The 16,854-nt window shown below is 55.4% G+C and overlaps 1 protein-coding gene and 1 non-coding gene across 2 annotated transcripts; both read right to left on the reverse strand.

Annotated features, from left to right (window-relative positions):
• Positions 1-1,947: 1,947 nt before the first annotated feature.
• EEF2 (eukaryotic translation elongation factor 2) lies at positions 1,948-7,589 on the reverse strand. Its single transcript, XM_004619428.2, has 15 exons — positions 7,483-7,589; positions 6,442-6,656; positions 5,827-6,008; positions 5,533-5,744; positions 5,166-5,344; positions 4,976-5,081; positions 4,699-4,812; positions 4,491-4,629; positions 4,216-4,411; positions 3,770-4,028; positions 3,511-3,618; positions 3,077-3,430; positions 2,794-2,976; positions 2,579-2,711; positions 1,948-2,491 (listed from the first exon to the last, which is right to left on the reverse strand). The coding sequence occupies exons 1-15, from the start codon at positions 7,483-7,485 to the stop codon at positions 2,298-2,300; spliced, it is 2,577 nt and encodes an 858-aa protein (XP_004619485.1). The 5' UTR covers positions 7,486-7,589; the 3' UTR covers positions 1,948-2,297.
• LOC129403064 (small nucleolar RNA SNORD37) lies at positions 5,410-5,475 on the reverse strand. The gene has a single exon (XR_008629051.1). It is a non-coding gene; the product is annotated as a small nucleolar RNA SNORD37 (small nucleolar RNA).
• Positions 7,590-16,854: the final 9,265 nt, after the last annotated feature.

Consider the following 16,854-nt stretch of genomic DNA (forward strand, 5'->3'; position numbering starts at 1 on the left):
GACCTTTGTACTATCTGCAAACACAAAATGACTCACAAGTTAAAAGGTTCACTTGGAGGCCCGGAGCAATAGAACAGCAGGTAGGACGTTTGCCTTGCACGCAGCTGATGCAGGTTCAATCCCTGGCAGCCCATATGGTCCCCAACCACTACCAGGAGTAATTCCTGAGTTCAGAGTCAGAAACAACCCCTGAGCATCATCGGGTGTGACCCAGAAAAGAAAAAAAAAAGTTTACTTGTAAGTTAAAAGAGCCAGAGAACACAGCAGGTAAGGTGTTCGCCTTGCGTGCAGCTCACTGGGTTCCACCCCCGGACCTGAGTTCACCAAGATAACCTCTGAGTATCACCAGGTGATACCCAAAAAGAAGAGAAAAAACTTTAAAAGGATACTGGGTGGGCTTGGAGTTAGCATTGAATGCCCAAAATTATAAAAGATGGGGGCTTAGAGATGTATTAAAACACACAGGTAAAAAATTACAAAACATGGGGCTCGAGCGATAGCACAGCAGATAGGGCATTTGCCTTGCACGCAGCCACCCTGGGTTCAATTCCCGGCATCCCACATGGTCCCCTGAGCATCGCCAGGACTAATTCCTGAGCGCAGAGCCAGGAGTGAGACCCTAGCACCGCCAGATGTGATCCAAAAGGCAAAAAAAAAAAAAACATACTATTGTTTTGGGGCCACACCCAGTGCCCAGGTTTTTCTTCTGGCCCTGCAATCAAGGACCACGCTCGGCAGGGCTCAGGGGACCCCGAGGGGGGTGCAGGGCCCAAACCCAAGCTTGGCCCAGCCTCTTGGAAGCACCTTAAACCCAGCAGCTCCAGCAAAGTCTACCCTGAACCTCATAGTCCATCCGCTATGCTGAAATCTTTCAACTCCACTCATGAAAAGCCCAGCCAGGGCCGGAGTGGTCAGGGCCAGGCACTTTCCTTATTCCCTGACCATATGCCCGGGAATGAGCCCTGAGCACTGCTGGGTATGGCCTGTCCTGACCCCCCCAAAAAGCTGAGCACCACCTGCAAGCCCACGCCCTTCATAACCAGGAGTGGAAGCCTCAGGCTGGTTCTGTTGGGCTGATCTGGTTCAGCCCACTGGAGGCCTCACACCCACTGCCCAGTGACCCAGAACCAGAAAAGGGGATCAAGAGTGTCTGCCGTGCAGGGGCGGAAGCAATAGCACAGTGGGTAGGGTGTTTGCCTTGCATGTGGGTGACCGAGTTCAATTCCAAGCATCCCATATGGTCCCCTTGCACCGCCAGCAGTAATTCCTGAGTGTATGAGCCAGGAGTAAGCCCTGTGCAACGCTGTGTAACCTCCCCCGCCACCAAGAAAAAGTCTGCCATGTAGGTTTGCCAATCCCGGTTTGAACCCCGCCACCGCCAGCAGGGGTCAGTATGGAGCAGATCCAGGAGAGATCCCCCATGAGGGGGTCCTAATGCAGGAGAAACCCGGGAGAGGGAACCCTAGAGCTGCTTTACCGGCAGCTTCTCTGACCTCTCTGGACCTCACCTTTCACCACAGGGATAGGGAGGCCCTTCCCCAGCTCCCCCAGAGATCCTGTTCTTGGCCCCAACATACACCAGGGCTACTCCCTGGCTTATCAAGGAGTGGCCTTGTCAGGGCCACAGGCACAGCCATCCCTCGTTTGGGTCCCCAGTACCCCCAGGAGCCCTACTCTAGTACCTAGTCTGCAAGCGTGGTGCGGGCTGTGGTTCTAGAAATCTTTGGGGGCCAGAGGGCTTGCACACAGATCTGACAGCGAAGGGCATCATGGGCAGGGTGGCTGCACAACACCTCGCCTCACTGCCAGAACGTTGCAGAGCCCAGCAGCGATGGCGGCCAGCTTGCACATGGTTTGCAGTACACTTTTGGCGACTATTTGGCAACTGGGCTGGCTTGTACCAGGGACCTGCCAATCGCTGCCCACAGAAGAAATCCAGGAGGGCAGTGTGGTCACCAGATCAAGTTTATTACCCGCAGGCCCCGCACAGCTGCCGGCGCTCAGGGGACACAGGCCCCGACTAGTTTCTGTCCCCACCTTGGGGACGTCCACAAGCCAGTTGCCCACATCAACCTCTGAATGCATTTATTTTTCTGGACATTTGTATTTCCCTCTGAAATGAGAAAACACGGTGAGTGGGGCGTCCCGCCCCCCCACCTCCCTGCAGGCCAGTAAGTCCCAGCTGCAAGGGCCTTTCTGTGCGTTCGAAATCCTGAAATAAATATCGAGAGCCGGCATCGAGGGTGGGAGCAGCTGCGCTGTGGACAGTCCGGGGTGGCGGGGTGCAGGCCGGCGGCTCACAGCTTGTCCAGGAAGTTGTCAAGGGCAGGGATCCCCTCCTTGAGGCCTTTGCGCTTGCGCGTCTCGGCCACCACCTGGCTGGGGCGGCTGCTGTTGTCGAAGGGGTCCCCGGGCAGAATCTGCCAGTGGTCAAACACGCACTGCGGGAAGGCCTGGCCTCCCGTGTTGGACCGCAGGTCGGCGGTGAAGCCTGCGGGACAGACAGAGCAGCGATCAGGGTGGTCCTGGACCCCGCGGCACCCTCAGAGCCCGGCCATGACACCCACCCGGCACTCACCGAAAGACTCGTTGACAGGCAGGTAGGCTTTGACGACGAACATGGGGGTGCCGGCCACCTGGGTCTCCTCAAAAACGTGGCCACGCTTCCTGTTGAGCACCCCGTAGATGCCCCCGACCACCTGCTCTGGGCACTGCAGAAGTAGCAGCTGTGAGCAACGGGGCCAAGAGCTGGGTGTGAGGGCGGGCAGGGGCAGGAGCAGGGGCAGGTCCTACCTGGATCTCCACCAAGTAGATGGGCTCCATGAGCCGGGGCTGCGCCGTCAGCACACTGGCATACAGGCAGCGCCGGGCGGTGGGGATGATCTGGCCGCCACCACGGTGGATAGCGTCGGCATGGAGCGTCACGTCGTGCACATCAAATCGGACCCCTCGCATGTTTTCCTCACACAGCGCCCCCTGCAGCCGGGAGATGGGGTCTAGCACCAGTGCAGACCCCCTCCAGCCCTCCCATGCAGCCCAAACTAAGGGCAGCAGGGTGGGTCAGGGGCTGTCTCACCTCCTTGGTGGCCCACTGGAAGCCAGCCACCACGCTGTCCTTGATCTCGTTGAGGTACTGCACGCCCTTGGTGATGTCAGTGAGGATGTTGGGGCCTGTGCCGTCGGGGCCGAAGCACCAGATCTTGCGGGCCTCGGCCACGTCCCACTCGTACTTCTCGGCCAGGTAGCGCGCGCGCTGCTTCAGCTCCTGACGGGCCGACACCTCGCCCTTGTCGATGTCCTCGGCCAGGCCATCAGGGAAGGGCCGGGCCTTCATGTACAGGCGGTTGTGCTTGTTGGGGGACTTGGACAGACACATCACGTTCGACTCCTCGGCTACCGTCTCCCTGTACGAGACCACGGGGTCCGATTTCTGCAGAGGAGCGAGGGGCGGGTGAGGGCCGGCGCAGGGAGCGGCAGTGCCCCGGCCCGCTCTGCCCGGCGGGTGCCCACCTTAATGGGGATGCAGGCGTGGTCCTCCTCCAGGTCCTTGAGGCAGATCTCGAGATGCAGCTCCCCGGCTCCCGCGATGATGTGCTCCCCGGACTCCTCGATGATGCACTGCGGGCCCAGGGCTGTGAGTTGGGGCTCCCCACTCCCCCACAGCCCCCATGCCCAGCCATGTCGCACCCCCAGCCTCCAGCCAAGCCACAGGCGGCCCTGGTGGGTCCAGCTATCGGAGCACCCCCCCCCCGGTTCCCAGTGTGCCCACCTGCACCATAGGGTCCGACTTGGCCAGCCTCTTCAAGCCCTCCACCAGCTTGGGCAGATCAGCCGGGTTCTTGGCCTCCACGGCCACGCGCACCACAGGGCTGACGCTGAACTTCATGACGCGCATGTTGTGGGCATGCTCAAAGGTGGTGATGGTGCCCGTCTTCACCAGGAACTGGTCCACACCCACCAGCCCCACGATGTTCCCGCAGGGTACGTCCTCAATGGGCTCTACGTAGCGGCCCATCATCAGGATGGTCCTGGGGGAACAAACACCACACTGAGTTCCAGCACCCGAGGGGCAGAGACCCCACAGGGAGATGGGGGCTGCTCCACCCCAGGATTTCTAGGGAATCGGGCTCAGCAGAGGGACAAGGGCACCCCCCAGAGGTGACAGAGGGGCCGGTCTCATAGGGCGGCTGGCCACAGTCCTGCAGGCCCCCTCACCTCTGGATCGGCTTCAGGTACAGATCTTCCTTCTTCCCGGGGGTGTAGTTGGGCCCCATGATCCGGACCTTGAGACCGGTAGCCACTATGCCCGAGAAAACGCGGCCAAAGGCGTAGAAGCGGCCCTTGTCGGATGTGGGCACCATTTTGGAAATGTACATCATGAGAGGGCCTTTGGGGTCACAGCTCTTGATGGCTGCGGGGACAGAGCACCATGAGGAGGGTCCCTTGCCCAGAGCACCCCCAGTCCCCATCGGGCGCCCTGCGGCCCCTACCCATGGCAGCCTCGTCGTCAGGGGGGCCCTCGTAGAGCAGCTCGCAGCGGTACTTCTGCGCGGTGACGGGGGACGGCAGGTGGATGGTGATCATCTGCAGCAGCGCCTCCCCGGCGGGCAGCCAGCGGCGCATCACAGCCTGCGGGCGCAGGGGTCTCAGTCAGCCACGCCCTGCCACCCTCACCCCAGCCCCAGGGACAGCGCCCACCTTCAGCAGGGGCTTGCCCTCCTTGTCCTTGTCCTCGCTGTCCAGCTTGATGTCCAGTTTCTCAATCAGCTTGGCCGTCTCCTCCTTCTTGAAGTTCATGATGGCGTCAAACACCTGGGGTGGACACAGCGGGTCAGGAAAGAGTCAGATAGAGGCCAGGACATGGCAGCCACCAGAGTGGGTGACAATGGCACCTCTCAAGACGCCGTCACAGCCAACGTTGTCCCCACCTCTCCTTCTGGCCAAGCCCAGACAACTCCCGCCCCCAAGCACTCACCTTGAAGATGGGGTCCAGGATGAGCTGACAGAAAGTCCGGGGCAGCTTCTTGCCATCAGGGCTGGTTGCCGACTTGCTGAACTTGCCGTTGGCTGGATCAAAGTACCTAAAGAAGCGCGTGGAGGGGAGGTCAGCGGCCTGGTAGCCGCCCCACACTCCCCAGCCCCAAGCGGGCGCTCCCCATGCTCACCGGTCGCCCCACAGCTTCTTCATCATGTCCTCCACTTTCTTGGCCCGCTCCGCAGGCCCCAGCTGGCCCTCGCCCTTGGCGGCAAACTTGGCCACATACATCTCAGCAAACTGCTTCAGGGTGAAGGCCCAGCCGTGCAGGCCCGAGCCGAAGCCCACAGTGCCAAGGACAGGGTCAATCTGTGGGAGAGAAGCTGTCAGCTGGGGCAGGGACTGCTACTGCCATCGCTGCCGCCCCCGCCAAGCCTCAGAGTCTGTGTTTCTTCAAAACAGTTCAGGTCAAAGTGAAGAAATCTCAGGTCATCACAGTCTGGACCAGCCTCGCCCCCCTCCCCCCTGAAAGCCCGGCAGCGCCCAGCGGGACCCACCATGATGTTGCCCATGGGGCCGCTCTCGCCCTCGCCGTAGGTGGAGATGATGACGTTGACGTTCTCCACGATGCGCTGGAAGGTCTGGTACAGCTCCTCGGGCTCCAGCTGCAGCTCCAGCAGCGCCCGGTCCATCTTGTTCATCATGAGCACGGGCTTGATGCGCTCGGCGATGGCCTGCCGCAGCACCGTCTCCGTCTGCACGCACACGCCTGTGCGTGCCACACACGGGGTCAGCGGTGCTGGCAGGGGAGTCCCCAGGCCCCCCCCACCCCACAGCCTGCCCGAGCCTACCTGACACGCAGTCCACCACCACCAAGGCGCCATCTGTGACACGCAGCGCCGCGGTCACCTCAGAGGAGAAATCCACATGGCCAGGGGAGTCAATGAGGTTGATGAGGAAGCCGGAGCCTTCCTTGCTCTGCTTGATGAAGTTCAGGTCATTCTCCGAGAGCTCGTAGAAGAGGGAGATGGCCCTGCGGGGGTGGACGCAGACCCTCAGCCCGGCAGCTCACCTCAAGGGAGACGAGGACAGTCCGATGCCCTGCACCCTTCAGCTGAATCAGCCAGAGAACAAAAGACAACGTACACACAAGATAACCCCTGTCATAGCTGTGACTCAGTCCAGGGAGGCGCCCCAATCTCCCCCAGCATCCTCCCAGGTACCACCCAACTCTGCCCAGGTCCAACACACCTGGACCCGACTCAACACCCTCCAACACCCAGGCTCCCTGTCACCTGCCTTTCTTCCCTCCTGTGCACCTCCCCTCCTGGCCCTGCTGATCTGACAGGGGACCCGAACCACCTCTCTTGTGGCCCCATGAGAACCTCACCCCTGTACTGGGAGGACCTCCCTAGGCTGTGAAGCTAAAGTTTAAGGAGTCCAACCCCCCCCATACACACACTCACGTGGATTTGATGGTGATGCAACGCTCCTGCTCGTCCTTCCGGGTGTCAGTGAAGCGGGTCTCGCCAGCCCGCGCGGAGGCAATGATACCCGCCTTGCACACCAGCGAGTCCGTCAGGGTGGACTTGCCGTGGTCCACGTGGGCGATGACGGACATGTTGCGGATGTTGGCCTTCTTGTCCATAATGGCCCGGATCTGGTCTACTGTGAAGTTCACCTACAAGGTGCGTGGGGGAGGGAGGAGCAGTGAGGGTTCAGGACAGGGCCAGAATTCCCGAAATCCTCAGGGATCGATCATGCACAGCTGGTGGGGGGAGGGGGCGTTTCCTCGCCTCCTACGTCCCCCCCTCCACACTCCCGGACACCTCCTGAACGCCAAGTTCCCCGGCGAAGCGGAGATGGCAGGTCCCGTAACAATGACAGCTCATGTCTCGGGGGCCCCTGGCCCTGAGAGCTAGGCGCCGGGCATCGTTGCGCCCCCAACGCCACTCCCCGCCCCTCTGCCCCGCTTTCAAGCCAAGGTCACCCCCCTTCCGGCAGAGTGTCACGGGGCACCCCCTGACCCCGGGGAAGTCCGGGGCTGACGTGGAGCCCCACGCCCCGCAGCTGCCAGGCCGGCGCCGCACCCCGAGGCGCGGGCAGGGCAAAAGGCGAGGCCCCGGGGCCTGCGGGTCGCCCCCCGCGGCCGCCCCGCCGCACGCTCGCAAATTACATAAGGCGGCCCGCGCCCGCCGCTCCCCGCTACCACCGCCATCCCAGAGCCTGCCACATCATCACCCACCCTCCCCCCGTCTCCCGCGGCGGCTCCCAACCCGGCCCGGGGGCTCTCCCCGGGGCTCCGGCGGCGTCCCCGGAAGTGCGAAAAATAAAGGGACGCCGAGGAAGACATGGCGGCCGACCCCTCCAGCCCCCAGGCCCGCCGGCTCTGCCATGTCTTCCTCCTGCCGGGCGCGGGCGCGGTGCCGCCGCCTCCACTCCGGCAGCGCCGGGCCCGCCGAGGTCCGGTCGCCGCCGCCGGAGACCAGTCGGACGGCGTCGCTCACCATGGTGGCGGATGGCGATGGATTCTCCCAAGCAGATCCGAGCGAGGCGAGTCGCGCCGACGATGGCGGCGACGACGGCGGAAGAGAACGCTGACGTCAACACCCGGCCTTTTATAGCGCGACGCCGGTTGGGCGGGTCATCTGCGCGCGCGCTGGGGGGCGGGGCCGAGCGTCGCCGCGCGCAGGCGCAAGGACCGGCCTCTCGGCTTAACCCTGTAGGTGCCGACGCGGCTGCGCTCGGGATACCGGCGTTCTCATTGGCTGCCTGAACTTTCCCGTGGGCGGTGGTCGGGGGGGGCAGCCGCGTACTCCACCTGGGGGATGCTGTCATGCCCAGCACTCTACCTAGAGCCATTTTCGCTTGCGTATATTAACTAGAGCAGCTAGAGTAGTTGGCAACACATCAAGATTTTTTTTTCCTGTTGAGAGTACATAAGGTGAATAAAGAGTGTCTGTGCATTGCACTCATTTTGCAGTTTTTCAGTATTGCTAAGAGGATGATACAGGGTGGGTAGGAACTCGGAAAGGACAGCTCTCTGATTTTGCGACAACTTAACTCTGATTATTTCAAAGTAAAAGCTCTTTTTATTTAATCAGATACCCATGGTGCATTTATTCCGTAAGCACAGGCTGCCATACCAGACGTGACTTGCTTTAGGTGTTGTTGGACAGCGCAGAAAACAAAATCTTCCTTTCTTATCAACGTCCCCCACGCTACAAGTTCTTACACTGGTGCCCCAGGTTTCTCTGCGACTCAGTTTCCCCGTCTGTAACGCAGGGGTGTTTGGTATTGCCTCACTGGGGGAAGAGCAAAGTAAAATATATGTTGAAAGTATATTTCAGTCAGTCTGACATACGGAACTCAGTATTTAGCTCTTAATTAGCTCTCCTTTCTGCTCAGAGAACGTTTATTTCAGGAGCCAGTTTGCCCTGTCAGATTAGGGTCAAGGTTTCTTTATATGCGCAATCGGTTTGCCTATTTCCTCTTCTCTCCAGGAGGCGGCGCAGGAAGACTTCACATTTGTGTCCTAATCTGACCCTAAAAAATATAGTTATATTTCCGATCTTTGGCTCAAAGGGAAAGCAATCGGCATCCTATTTCGGTATCTTGGTTCTTTGGGAAAAGGCCGGCTCAATGCCTGGCATAGAGTACGCACTCGGGAAATATTTCTGGCATCAATGAAGGATCAAATCAGTGCAAACAAAACCCCTGCGGACAATCTTTCCCCTAAAATTAGTATTGACCCAAAGCAGGGGCGTGTCAGGTGCTTTTTGGATGCCTGGAAGATCGTCCAGCAGGGAGGACTCTTGCCTTGCACGCGGCGGACCCGGGTTCCCTGCATCCTCTATGAGCACCGCCAGGAGTGATTTCTAAGTGCAGTGGCCAGGAGTAACCCCTGAGCATCGCTGGGTGTGCCTACCACCCAAAAAGAAAAAAAAAAAGAGCAATACAGATTCGGTCTGAACTCTAAAGCTCCTCCTCTTCTGCAAATTCTTGGTGCATCTTGCTTTTTGCAAAGCTTGGTCATGCCCCTGATTTCAGGTAATGGAAGCCAGCGATCACCAGCTCGCGTTTAACCCAAGGGGAAACTAAGGCAGGCCAGATCTGTTCTATAAATATCTCTTGAACTGATTGAAGCTCTGAATGGCAGGCGGCAATATCAATCCCCTGGGCTCTGACCTGGGTCTGGAAACACACCTGTATTGGTGACACGTTTTGTGAATTTCATAAGGCAAGCGCAAGCGCCAAAGGTAGCAAGCACCGTTTTCTTCCTCAATATAGTTATCCAGTTTTTCTCTCTTCCTTTTTACTTTAAATCTTTCAACGCGACAAGAACTACTGCATCACGTCCTGGTAAATTAGGGGTTTTTCAAAGAGGGAAAGGGAAAGGTTTTCATTGCAGACATATGGGGAAACTTTAATTTATTGTGGGTTTGAGAAAGGAGAGATATTAAGAGGAATGGTGAGGTTTATGCCCTATTGCGTCCCCCACCTTCCGCCCCGTTGCCCTTCTTATAGAGAGATATTCAGTCTTCCCAGCCTGTATGGGCGAAGCCAGAGGTTGGCACCTCTGGCCACCACCTCCAATCCGCAGATCCACGGTGAACAGAAGCCCGGCGGTGGAGCGGGTCTCTGACAGGACTCAAAGGCGACCACAGCCAGGATCTGCAGGCATAAAAACACACTGGGGTAAGGGCTGGAGAAAAACACGGGGCGGGGGGGGGGGGGCGGGGGGAAGAGAGGGAAAAAAAAAAATCACCTCTGCAGGGAGGCTCCGCTGCGCATGCGCCCGTTGCGGCGCCTAGAGGCCGGGGTGAGGACAGCGGCCCCTGCTGGTCCCTGGGCGCCGCTGCATCCGCTGTCCCTTCTATCTTGTTAGATTCCCTCCACCGTCCTTTAAGACTCCAGTTAGATGCCTGACAACATCTATTAAACTCCTTAGTTCTTTTTGGTTTTGTTGTTGTTGTTGTTGCTGCTGGGTTTTTTTTTGTTTGCTTTTTGGGTCATACCCAGCGATGCACAGAGGTTACTCCTGGCTCTGCACTTAGGAACCTTTCTTGGAGGTGCTTGGGGAAACTATATGGGATGCTGGTAATCTAACCCAGGTTAGACACGTGCAAGGCTAACGCCCTACCCGCTGTGCTACCGCTCCAGCCCCTTAACTCCTTAGTTCTCTTAATCTGCTCCGCATACCCTGGACTTTGGTTGGGCTCTTCCTGAGGGAAGTGACTGAGCTCAGAGAGGTTAAGCCATTTGCTCAAGGGCACAGAGCAGAAAAGAGCAAATCAAGAAGCATCAAGAAGGTTGGTTTTGAGGGTCTCTCACTTAGCCTTGGGCAGGAATGACAGGACAGCACAGAAGGTTTTTACTTGGCTTTTTGATGGTTGAATTGGAATGTAAACTCATTCCAGACCCACTTATTCCACCTTTCCAAGTGGGGTTCCCTCTCTCCCTCCTTGCGACCCCCACTCCCATCCCACAGTTTATTAAAGTCCTGAAGTCTGGGACTTCCCAGTAGGACACGCTGGCTCCTAAGAACAGAGGGTAGGGTGCCTGGCTTGCAAGCAGTAGACCAGGGTTGATTTCCAGAGCCTGTCAGGAGTGACCCCTGAACTCAGAACCAGGGGGATACCCTGAGCACGGCTAGGTGTGTTCCCCAAAAAGCCAAATCACTGTATCACTATATCACTGTCATCCCGTTGTTCATTGATTTACTCTAGCGGGTGCCAGTAACGTCTCCATTTGTCCCAGCCGTGAGATTTTTAGCAGCCTCTCCTTTCCCGATGATTGGAGGCTCTTTCAGGGTCAGGGGAATGAGACCTGTTATTGTTACTGTTTTTGGCATATCAAATACGCTTGTCAGGCTCTGCTGAAAAAGCCAAATAATAGCAAAAATTTCCTCAGGGAAAAGAAAGAAAAAGATGAGGCTGGAGCAGTAGTACAGTGGGTAAGGTGCTTACCTTGCACACAGAGGACCCAGGTTCAATCCCCAGCAACCTATATGGCGCCCCGAGCCCTGCCAGGAGTAATTCTTGAGCGTGGAGCCAGGAGTAAACCCTGAGCACCACCAGGTGTGGCTTCAAAACAAACAACAAAATTATTTTAAAAGAATATGACTGGGGGGGCTGGAGTGATAGCACAGCGGGTAGGGCATTTGCCTTGCACGCGGCCAACCCGGATTCAAATCCCAGCATCCCATATGGTCCCCTGAGCACCGCCAGGAGTAATTCCTGAGTGCAGAGCCAGGAGTAACCCCTGTGCATCGCCAGGTGTGACCCAAAAAGCAAAAAAAAAGAATATGACTGGGGGCTGGAGCAATAGCACAGTGGATAGGGCATTTGCCTTGCACTGCGGCCGATCCGGGTTCGGTTCCCAGCATCCCATATGGTCCCCTGAGCACCGCCAGGGGTAATTCCTGAGTGCAGAACCAGGAATGACCCCTGTGCATCGCCAGGTGTGACCCAAAAAGAAAAAAAAAAAAGAATATGACTTGGGGGCTGAAGTGACAGCGGGTAGGGCGTTTGCCTTGCACCTGGCTGACCAGGGGTCGACTTCGATTCCCAGCATCCCACAGGGTCCCCTGAGTATCGCAAGGGGTCATTCCTGAGTACAGAACCAGGAGTGACCCCTGTGCATCGCCAGGTGTGACCCAAAGAGCAAATATATATATATATATATATATATATATATATATATATATATATATATGACTCGGGGCTGGCCAGAGCGGGGAGGAGGGCATTTGCCTTGCGAACCTGGCATGTAACCCCTGAGTATCGCCAGGTATGACCCCCCAAAGCCATAAGTAAATAAATAAACAAAATTTTTAAATAAAAAATAAATAAAAAAAAAGAATATGACTCACTAGACAGGGTCTTTCAAGAAGCAGGTAAATTGGAATGGCGTCATTAAGTCACTTCAGCAAGATGAACCCTGGAATGGAGAGACCATGTGGGCTGGAGCAGGTCAGCCACATGGCCTCAGAGAAAATGGCCTGCGACCCACACCTAGAACCTGAACTTGCAGCTTCCTGCACTGTCTCAGCCACTTTGTGGGCTCTTTTGGTTTTGGGTTTTTTTTTTCTTTTTGGGTCACACCCAGCAATGCTCAGGGGTTACTCCTGACTCTGCACTCAGGAATTACCCCTGGCGGTGCTGGGGGACCATATGGGATGCTGGGAATTAAACCCGGGTCAGCCACTTGCAAGGCAAACTCCCTACCCAATGTGCTATCACTCCAGCCCCACTTTGTGGGTTCTTTTGAGGGCTAAAGCCCTACCGCCTGCTCCTCTACCTTACCCCCACCTAAGTCTGTCTTACTTTGTTGTTTTTTTTTTCTTTTTTGGGTCACACGTGGCAATGCACAGGGGTTACTCCTGGTTCATTCATTCATGGGACTCGAACCTGGGTCGGTAAACGCCCTACCCACCATGCTATGACTCCAGCCCAAGTCTTACTTGGGGGCTAGAAGATAGTACATCAGGGGGGCGTTTGCCTTGCACACAGCTGACCCAGATTCAATCCCCAGCGTCCCACAGGGTCCCCTGAGCACTGCCAGGAGTGATTCCTGAGTGCAGAACCAGGAGGAACCCCTGAGTATCGCCAGGTGTAGCCAAAATAAGCTAACAGACAAAGAAACCTGTCTTGGGATTCTATGCCAGCACTCAAGGGTCCCCCAAGAACCTTTAGGACAACCCAGTACCACCTGAGCATCAACAGCCCATGGCTAATCCCCCCAAAAAACACCTACAAAAAACACCACATATTTTATTGTTGTTCAGTGGTGTTCAGGACTTACCCCTGGCTCTGCACTCAGGCATCACTTCTGAGGTTGCTCAGGGACCCTGTGGGATTCTGGGGATCAACCTTGGATAAACTTCAGCAAGGCAAGTGCCCTCCCTACTGTTATCACTCTGGCCCCCACCCAGGGAACATTCTAGAAGGCTTCCCAATAGCACTAGAGTGGAAATGCTGAGTGATGTGATTGTGCCCAACCTCACCAGAGCAGTCCATTCTCCTAGCAAAATGCAAGCTGTAAACCACTGACCACACCCAGCTGACCTGGGGGTCCCTGAGGTGCTGGGGATTGAATCAGGGGTTCCTGCATGAAAAGCCTGTCAGTCCTGGAGCCTCTCCCTGGCCTGCGGGAAAATTTCCCGTGAAGAGCATATCTTCCCTGGAGCACCAGCAGGAGCATCCTGAGCAAAACGCCAGGAACAGCCCATAAGCACGAACCACCCACCTCTCTATAGCCCCCAAAAAAAGAAAAGAAAAGAAAACCAGCCCATTGAGCAGTACTGGATTTGTCTGTGCAGCTACTTGGGGTGTCTTAACTCATCTGGTCTAGCTACTGAAATACACACAGGCATACACACAGGCACACACACATACACACATAGGCATACACAGGCACACATATACACATAGGCACACACAGGCACACACATACACTCAGGCACACACAACACAACATACACACAGACGCACACAGGTACACACGCAGGTGTACACATACAGGCACACACAGGCATACACACATACACACAAATACACATAGGCACACACAGGCACACATACACACAGGCACACACACAATATAACATACACACACAGGCACGCAGGTATACACGCAGGTGCACACACAGGCATACAACACAGAGGCACACACAGGCATACACACATACACACAAATACACATAGGCACACACAGGCATGCACATACACACAGGCACACACAGCACAACATACACACACAGGCACACACAGGTACACACGCAGGTGCACACACACAGGCATGCAACACAGAGGCACATACAGGCATAAACACATAGAAATACACACATATACACATAGGCACACACATACACTCAGGCATACAACACAGAGGCATACACACAACATAACTTACACACAGGTACACACGCAGGTGCACACACAGGCATACAAAACAGAGGCACACACAGGCATACACACATATACACATAGGTGCACACATGTACACATAGGCATACACAGCACAACATACACCCACAGGCACACAAAGGTACACACGCAGGTGCACACACAGGCATAACACAGAGGCACACACAGGCATACACACATGGAAATACACACATATACACATAGGCACACACAGGCACACACATACACCCAGGCACACACACAACATAACATAAGCAAAGGCACACAAAGGTACACACGCAGGTACACACACAGGCATACAACACAGAGGCACACACATACACACAGGCACACACACAGCACACACATACACAGGCACATACACAGGCACACACATACACACAGATACACACAGGCACACACACATATATACAGGCACACACGGCACAACGTATACACACAGGCACACACAGGTGTACACATGGGTACACAACACAGAGGCACACACAGGCATACACATTCACACACAGGCACACACTCATATACACAGAGGCACATGGAGGCACACACATACACACAGGCACATATAGCACACACATACACAGGCACACACAGACACATACAGGCACATACACAGGCACACAGATACACATAGGCACCCACACAGGCACACATAGGCACACACATGTATGCAAGCACACACACAGCACAATATATACACACAGGCACACACAGGTGCACATACGGGCACACAACACAGAGGCACACACAGGCACACACAGGCATACACATTCACACACAGGCGCACACACAGGCACACACAGGCACATAGGCACACATAGCACACACATACACAGGCACACACAGGGACAGGCACATACACAGGCACACACAGGCACACAGAGGCACACAGATATACACACAGGCACACACATACACAGGTACATACACAGCACACATATACACAGGCACACACAGGCACACAGGTACACACAGCACACATATACACAGGCACACAGGCACACACGTACATAGGCACACACAGGCACACACATACATACACATGCACACACAGACACACACAGGCACACACAGGCAGCACATGTCTGAGTTGCAGCCAATAAAAGCCAGCTTCAAACGTGCAGGTGGGTTAAATGTGCTTCCCATGAAGAAGATCCAGAGGCAGAAGCATCCTGGGGTGGGGGAGGGGCTGTCCCAGATTGGGGGGGGCAGCCAGTCCTCCAGGGTCTCTCTCCTCCCCTTCCACTGTCTGGCCCTGCCATCACCTTTGCTCCAATCAAAATATTTTTTTAGAAGTGGCAATGTGGTAGCTTTTCTACTTCCATCAAAGGCAGCTTGCTGCATCTTACTTAACTGTCATACTGTCTCCCCGCCTTCAAAGAAGATAGAATTCCATATGGAATTACTTCTAGAAGTGCTTGGGGCCCCCTATGGGATGATGGCAATTCTGGCCAGGTAGGCAATGTGCAAGGCCAGCGCCCGCACAACACAGGGTAGAGTAGGGTAGAGGTGTAGCCCTTCCCAATCGAGAGAGAGAGAGAGAGAGAGAGAGAGAGAGAGAGAGAGAGAGAGAGAAATCACGCACACACCTTCATTAAAAATACTGCTGCTAAAAAATGCTAAGTAACAACGGAGCTGTTGGAAAAAATGACCCAGATTGAGCAGCTGAAAACCTTCCACATATAAAAAATTCTCTATCCGTCATATGTGACAAACCGAGAATGCATCAGAACGGGGGATGTCTGGTGAGATTCCCAAGAAGTGACATATAGTCCAGACTTGTCCCCCACACCTCTCACCCAGAACCACAACCTTGCATTCTTGTTGTCTGTCTTGCTTTGGGGGAGCCATACCCAATGGTACTCAGGGGCTATTTCCAGCTCTGTGCTCAGGAGTGGCCCCTGGTGGTGCTCAGGGGAACAGACGCAATGCTGTGGATCAAGCCCGGTCAGCTCCTGGCACAAGTGCTTTCTAGTTCTTTCTCCCCTGCCCCTGACCATGCAGTGCTTTATGCCCTTGTTCTGTTATGTAACCTGGGTAAATGATTTAACCACTCAAAACCCCAGTTTGTTTGTTTTTGTTTTTCGGGCCGCAACCAACGATGTTCAGGGGTTACTCCTGATTCTACACTCAAGAATTACTTCTGGCAGTGGTATGGGGCGGGGGGGAGGGGGGGGTTGTGTCAGCCAAGTGCAAGGAAAGTGCCCTCCCGGCTGGACTATCACTCAGGCCCTAAGACCCCAGTTTTCTCATCTGTCCACTGGTTTTGTTTTTGGTTTTTCTTTTTGGGTCACACCCGGCGATGCACAGAGGTTATTCCTGGTTCATGCACTCAGGAATTACTCCTGGCAGTGCTCGAGGGAGCATATGGGATGCTGGGAATCGAATCTGGGTCGGCCGCATGCAACACAAATGTCCTACCCGCTGTGCTATCACTCCAGCCCCTCATCTGTCCATTGGAACTCAAAATAGCCTCTAGTTCACGGGTTTGTTTGTTTTTGTATTTTGGGGTCATACCCAGCGATGCTCAGGGCTTATTCCTGGCTCTATCCTCAGTATCACTCCTGGCAGGGTTTTAGGGGGAAGGAGCCAGAAGCAAGCCCTGAGCACTGCTGGGTGTACCCCCCCAAACAAAGCAAACCCCCAAATTAAAAGAAATCAAAACATAGCCCTCAGATCATTACCATACCTGAAATCATTCAAAACGACAGGGTTGTAAAATGGAATGATCAAATTTTGTGAAATTGGGCTGGAGTAATAGTACAGCAGGTAGGGCATTTGTCTTGCACGCGGCTGACCCAGGTTCGATTCCCATTATCCCATATGGTCCCCCAAACACAGCCAGGAATAATTCCTGAGTGCTAAGCCAGGAGTAGCCCCTGTGCATCACTGGGTGTGACCCAAAAAGAAAAAAAAATTCATGAAACTATCAGCAAACAAAATGCTTGT

This window comes from Sorex araneus, chromosome 2 (genome assembly GCF_027595985.1).
Source record: "Sorex araneus isolate mSorAra2 chromosome 2, mSorAra2.pri, whole genome shotgun sequence".
In the NCBI taxonomy this organism is placed as follows: Eukaryota; Metazoa; Chordata; class Mammalia; order Eulipotyphla; family Soricidae; genus Sorex; species Sorex araneus.